This window comes from Austrofundulus limnaeus, unplaced genomic scaffold (genome assembly GCF_001266775.1).
Source record: "Austrofundulus limnaeus strain Quisiro unplaced genomic scaffold, Austrofundulus_limnaeus-1.0 Scaffold120, whole genome shotgun sequence".
Taxonomy (NCBI): Eukaryota; Metazoa; Chordata; class Actinopteri; order Cyprinodontiformes; family Rivulidae; genus Austrofundulus; species Austrofundulus limnaeus.
Window position 1 is genome coordinate 663,694 of NW_013952522.1, and position 7,040 is coordinate 670,733.

The 7,040-nt window shown below is 37.3% G+C and overlaps 2 protein-coding genes across 2 annotated transcripts in view; one reads left to right on the forward strand and one right to left on the reverse strand.

Annotated features, from left to right (window-relative positions):
* baiap2l1b (BAR/IMD domain containing adaptor protein 2 like 1b) overlaps nt 1-1,612 on the forward strand; it is a 40,658-nt gene extending 39,046 nt beyond the window's left edge. The window contains exons 13-14 of the mRNA XM_014014905.1: nt 680-726; nt 807-1,612. Of these exons, the coding sequence (XP_013870359.1) occupies nt 680-726; nt 807-879 (120 nt within the window). The 3' untranslated portion in view covers nt 880-1,612. The remainder of the gene's footprint in view (nt 1-679; nt 727-806) is intronic.
* Nucleotides 1,613-3,378: 1,766 nt separating this feature from the next.
* On the reverse strand, nt 3,379-4,399 carry bri3 (brain protein I3; the record flags this gene model as incomplete). Its single annotated transcript, XM_014014906.1, is given in 1 exon segment — nt 3,379-4,399. A coding segment is annotated over 1 exon segment (126 nt), but the record flags the coding sequence as incomplete, so codon positions are not given.
* Nucleotides 4,400-7,040: the final 2,641 nt, after the last annotated feature.

The window sequence follows — 7,040 nt, forward strand, 5'->3', positions numbered from 1 at the left end:
CTGCTCTTCCTGAATCCGAGGTTTGACTATCCGACGGACCCTCCTCTCCATATTGCACTTAAGTGTCAATAATTGCATTGGCAAGGTAAACCTTTTCTGTATACATACAATCCAATCCCTGGGATTGTCCTCTGCCACATCTCCTATAGTCTCATGATGAGCACTGTGGGCTTTCATGCGGGAGATCAGGGTTCAAATCCAGCTACTGCTACTTTAGCAAAAATCTCTGCAAACTTCATATTGTCACACAATTACCTTAATTACAAACACCAGCTGACGTGACAGGCACAAGCTGGTATAGAAAACACATTTGAACTTGGTCAAAGTTTATGCAGCAATGACATGCTACATGGCAATGCACACCTRTTTTTACATCGTAAAAACCCATGTCTAGTTGTTACTATTTTTATAAACGACTATTTCTCTTTAAAGACCCGAATGAAATGAATTTGTTCTGTTAAGAGTTGCTCATGCCTCACAGACTGTTAATGGCAGAAACTTGTTAAAGAAGTAAAACCGACTTGAATTTCCAGAATCTCCAGATTCCACACATTGTCTCATCATCTAACACATCAAGTTTATCTTCTGAGAACAAAAACATGTTGGATTGAAATAAGCTGCAAATTGGGGTCAAAACCACAGAAATAATCTGAGTGTTTTATTTTTTTTCTCTTCGCAGGCAGTCCAGTCAAACGGTGTCTCCAGACCTCCGCCTGCTTACCTGGCGTAGGTCACCTGATCCAACCAAGGTTTCCTTTAGTCTCACTCAGACACACGGTGATTCACCTCCTCTGCTTTTTCCACAGCGGAGGAAACCCGTTCTCCTCGGTCAGACTACGTCCCACCGTCACCAACGATCGCTCTGCGCCGGTCATCTGATCATCCTCATCTTCATCTTCAAATCCCATCGAGCTTCTCCGGTCACCGCCACGGTCGTGTAGTTCAGCCTCTCACCATCCAGCAGCTACATCTGGACCACAGGGGAGGAACTGAAAATAAATCGATAAAAAGGCCATTTAAATTAGTGTCACCTTACTGCTACAATGAAAGAAGTATTTTGGGAGCGTTTTATTTCCTGAATATATTTATGATCTATACGTTTTCTATTTTAAACCATCTGTGTTGTGGTGAGATTGAAATCGCCTATTTTACCTGCACTTGTGAAGTATAGCTGAATAAAAAAGGTCAAAATATCTGAATGTATTTATGATGCTGATGTTGCTTCTTTGACTGTTTTTTTGTTTTTAGGGACAGCAGGAATTTAACATTTCAGCTTTACATCCGATCGCTGTTGAAAGGGATTAAAGTCGACCGAAAGTCGACGGTTGTTGGGAGAGAAAAGATGTAGAGACGTGTCCGAAAAGGCACAGATTTTATTTCCTGTCCAGGTGTAAATACTRATCCTCACCTAAGTTAACTTTTTGTAACGTGGACACTTGTGCCTTAACACAAACCTGCTGTCAAACCGATTCAACAGGTTTCCATCCTTCCTCTGGCCGTGCAGTTGATCGAGTCAAACGATTGTACAATTTGTCGTCCCTCATTCCCACCTTAATATCACTTGCTATGTAAAATGAAATAAAAAAATAAAGATTTATTTCTTCAGTTTGAAGTTAATGTTTTTGCCTGTGCCTGCAGCCATGTTTGTTGTGTGAGCAAAAGATCTCAGGCATGACTCCAGCTTTTAAACTTTCATTCTGTTACTGGTTGTGYGACGACAGAGTCGGCCCAGGTCCAGATGGCTTACCAGCTCAGTTTTTACACAGGTAGCTAAATGTCAGTGTGGTAGTAGCTGAGAGTCATTCAGAACAAGTTTCACTGCATGACAAAAAATGCAATGTTTACGTGAACGCTTGACTATTAAGATCTTTTTTTAAATATATTTTGTTTCGCAATTTTTGTGTTTTAAACAATTTATGTCAATCTTCAGCTCCTTCAGGACACTGCAAATATACTTTTAGATATTTTGCTTTTTTTGCCTTTTTTATTCATCCTCAAATATTCATACACCTTGACTTTTTTTACATTTTGTTCTGGTTCTGCTTATTTAACTTCTCTGTGCTAATTTCTGCTTCCTCTGACCTGTTTAGGTGATTTTAGCTTTTTTTTTTTTTTTTTTCTATCGTTGACCTTTTCTGCTCTCATCTGCTAATGTCCTCTAGTGCATTTTTAACATTTTCTTTTGTTCCTTTCACTTTCTTTCAGAATTTTCTGCCTCTTTCAGCTACATTTATACACCTTTTACTTTTTATCTGCATTGGGGKTTTTTTTCAGCTATTTTCTGYCCCTTWAAGTTTTTGTTTTCAGTTTGGTTTTTTTCAGGAAATTTCAGCAATCGTTCAGCTAATTTTGGGTTCCACCTCAGCTGTTAGAATTCAGTAATAGTTTTGCATTTAAAAATGTTTCAGCTTCGTCTGCAGCTTTCAGTTAAAATATTTAGCAGTGTGCATTTACACTGCGTTTTCACAGGAAATACAGTGTCTCTAGTTTTAATGGTGAGAATGCTAAATCATTCACACTATTATTCATTTTTCTCCCCTTTTATTTTTTGAGCACGTAATTGTTTCACAATTTTTGTGCCATTTCAATAATTGATCAAAATGTTCAGCTTATTCGGGACATTCCAGCTATGGCTTTTGGAATTTCAACAATTTCTTAAAATATTTTTGCTTTCAGACTTTTTTTTTCCCTCATTGAACATAAATGGATTTGTCTTCAACATCCTTTAAACCTTTTAAAATGTTTATAGATCTTCACTTTGTTCTGCTTGTTTAACTTTTGTGTTAATCTTACATTTTTTGCTCATTTTACCATTTTTCAACTTCTTTCTGCTATTTGATGTGCTTTTTACTTTTTTTTAATCTAAGGCTCCTGTTTTTTTTTTTCCAACTATTTTTTTCCTTTCTAAATTTAGCATCGTTAAACTCATGGTTTGGTCCTTTCAGCTCAATCCACCAAACATGCTTCTTCAGTTTCTATTTCTCAGCTAATTTCATCTAAATTCATTTTTTGTGGAATATTTTAGCATCTTACTCTTTCAATTAAATTTCAGCTTTATTCTTTTTAAAATAGTGTGTAATTTTTCATTTTACACTACATTTTTTGCTAAAATATACTATTTTCTGCCAACCTTAGCCACATTTCGGCTCTGTTCAGCTTTTGACACTTTTTTCAGATCTCACTTTTGTTTCCTACTTTCAACAAATCAGCTTTTCAAGTTTAACTCTCATGAATCTTTTCAGTTAGACTTCAGCAGCTTTCCGAATAAGGGTGGGTTTCCCCCCACCCCTAAAAACATGTAATAAAATTAAGCATTCATGCTCCRTTTTTGCAGGAAATGCAAATTGTGTTAATTTAAAAAAAGGGGGGAAGACAAGAGTAGCATTACATTTTAATTACAGTAACATATTTATAAAAAGTAAGAATCTCATAAGAGCGTGCGTAGTGTGTTCTCTAAAGCAAAGACTATTTGAACCCCTCCCGCCCAGTTTATGAACAGATTTAAAACATCCAGCTGTGGAAGACGACGGCTGCAGACACGGGGAGGTGGAGACGAAGACTTTCTTCATCATCTGGGCTGGGAGGAAGCCGATTTGTCACAGAGTACAGAGATAAAAACCTTRAGAGTTTACACATCGTCCAGAGGTTTCAGCTCTCACATGGCTGAACTCTGCTTCGACACAAAGGCTGCGCCTCTCAAAACAGTGGGGCTGGAAAAGTCGAGGGCGTTTCAGATTGTATGTACCTGAGGTCTGCATTGGGCCTGGAAAAACACCCCAGCAGAATCATCATCATCATCATCATCATCAAAATGTCAGTGCAAATATGGCCCCAAGAACAACAAAAACAAACAAACAAAAAGGTTCGTCAGGCAGAAGTCCACTGTTCCAGTCGAAGCAGATCACGTCCAAGATGTTTTGAAAAACTCAAAGCTAATTTGTCAGTGATACGAGTATGATGTCACCAGGCATGATGGTAACTGAAAGCAAAGTGTGCAAACAACAAACAAAAACTAATGGCTTCGAGTAAAGGAATCCGCTCAGATCCACAAACAACAAAACTTAGAGAGAAAAAAAACTCAGCAAGTAGTGAAGGCACTGACAACAGCTGGACACTCGCAGGTGCTAAAAATATCCTTCACTTCAAGATGAAAATAGATTTTTAACATCAAAATTTATGGCAAAATATCTATATGATTTGTTGTACAGGAAAAAAAAAAMCGCAGGATTATGTTTGTGTGTAAATGGGAGCTAAGAGCTGTAGTTTGGTCCCTCTAGCCAAAGGTGGCGCCACAGTTGGGACACCTTCTCTGGCGCAGAGCAAAGCAGAAGAGGATGCCCAGGGGGAAGAAGAAGATGGCACACAGGATCCCCAGACAGGTGAAGTCATCCTCCAGGACRCCCACTCTGTAACAGCAGGAGAAGGAGGAGCAATTATTACTGGACGCAGACTAAAACTGTAGATTTAACTGCAAAAAAACATGTTTTCACTCCAGTTTTAACTCCTAAAAATAAGGATTTTACTAAACATTTAGCTGCTGCTTTTTTTGTTTTCCAACTTTAATACCAAACACAGGAGAAGCTGGTCATAGTCTGAATTTATTCTGAAATGAAAGGAAAACATTTTACTCATCTTAACAAAATAAAATACTCTTTAAGAATCAACTTTGTTCATACAAAGTCTGTTATTGTCAATTAGTTATTTCAGCAGAAACCTAATATTTCTAAAGGTGGGAGTAAAATCTACTTTTTTATTATTACTTTTAGAAGACTAAATCCATTTTCAAACAACAAAAATGTATTTTGTTAACGTCAATCTGTTTTGCCACTTTAAGAGCATCAGCAGACAGGGATGTTTGTCCGAATAAAATAACATAAAGAACAGTGTACGTACTGTATGTTAATGRTCATAACTTTATGTGGACATTCCCTACCATATTACTGTATTTACAKTCAAGCTCATTCTGCAGATTTGTGCTTATTTTGTGGATTTTTTTAGGCTCATTTCTGTGAATATTTTTATATTTATTAAAAACATTCAAGACTTCATAATTTCACATCTTTTTTGTACAACTATCCTTGAGCCAAACAAAACGTAATTTTGTTCTGCGTACACTGTAAGCAGATGCCTGAATGACAAATAAAAAACTGGTGTAACAGAGTTTCTGTAGCTTCCTGTAACTGAAAAACGTGGTAAAGTTGTGTATTTTTCATTTATTTGTCATTTTTTCTTTGCTAAACCCTGAAGAGTATCTCTGTAAATAATATATGTAGTTTTTATAGCAGGAGTATCTTATGAAATGATTTGGAAAAGTTTGAACATGTCCAAATTTCCAGTGATAAACGTGATGCTAATTGTGTTAGCTGTTCTATGGCGCTTTCAGTGTTAAGTTAGCATCTATGCTAATTGTTGGTCAATGGAGGTTAATAGGGTTTTTGACACATCATTGTGCACTTTTTATTCRACATAAACATGTATATAATCATTAATGATGTATCACAATAGAGTTATTTGCTGCTATTMGCGCTAACAAACAATTAGGCATTACTGTGTAAAAAAATAAAAAATGTACAAGTAGCTGTAATTTTATCGAAGACCCATCTACAGCAGGTAAGATATTAGTAATTCACAATCTTTGCACAAATGTTCCTTTCACATTAAAAGCCCTTGCACAAAAGTTCTCCTTAATTAAACTCTAAATATCTGAGCTGCCGCAGCGTGAAATCATGTCTAAAGGAAATATGTGAATGTTTCCTTACTTTTTTTATTTTCTGCTTGTTTTATTTGATTTCTAACAACGTCTTTACAGTAAAAAGGATGTGTGACACGTGAGCTAAACGTGAAAATATGTAAATAACTGTGAGGACATGAAGCAGCTTGTTTYGGAGTGGGAGACTTTGGAAGCAGATATAATCCGGAGTTACAGTAAACAACGAGCTAACTGAGGTCTCATGACTGAGTCGCACCGCGCAGTGTGACGGGGAGGCTTCTGGGAGGAAACCAGTAACCCTCAGAACACTCAGGAAGTACAAAATAAATAAACAAATAAATAAATAGATAAATAAATAAATAAATAATAAACGGTTTAACGAGGTCCTGGTGTGTCACAGTACTTTTTAAGCGTTTGGCTTTTCCACAAGATGTTTGTCTGCCGGTGCCAGGAGAGTCAGAGTCCAACATGTCCTGACGTAAACTGTGACTGAAGCTCTGCCAGCTTCTCCTGACTCTCTTCAATGATTTACAAAACGCTGACAAACAGAACCGTTTTATATCAGGGTCACGCTGGAAGTTTCTGTTCTGTGTTTATATGACTGCTGTGGACTGTTTTAGAGGTAGAATAAAGCCATAAATTCAACTGATTCAGACCGTCGACACTTGAGCGGCCCTGCCTTCTTCCATGACATCATTCGACAACACAAACCACCCTTATTTCCTCGCTGTGATGACAAAGAAACTAAAAATAAAAACCTACTCGGCACGCTCCACAAAAAAAAAAAAAGACCTACATTTCATGTCTTTGTTTCAATAAGAAAGAAGTCTGTCTCGTTTCATCTGGTTTGAACGGTTTCCTGCAGCCACCTTTGGCCTCATCACATGCCTGTCAGCAGACTGACAGGATGTCGACTCGCYGCACTGAAGCCCATGTGAAACTTCCAAAACTGAAAGTTGTGTTTGCTCGTCTTATCTTTACTGATAGCGTTCATGTGGGTGGGTGAGTGGGTAAACACACAACACATCCACTAACACTGACACATGGACYGATCATGAAGACTTTCGGTTAATAACAGTCTGATCTTTGTGGACGAACACCATGAAATTTCTGAGTTTTGTGTGTAAGCAGTTCCAACGTTTCCTGTTTTTCTGTACAGTAAAAACTTTCACATTTAGTCATTCCTATATCAAGAGCTTTAGCTCATTCAGATGAGTGCTGACTTTTGAGCTTTATTTATTATATATTTATGGGGTGCAACAATGCATGTACCCGTATCGAACAGTGCTGTATCGAACAATGCAGATTTTAAAAATTTACTTTATCAACT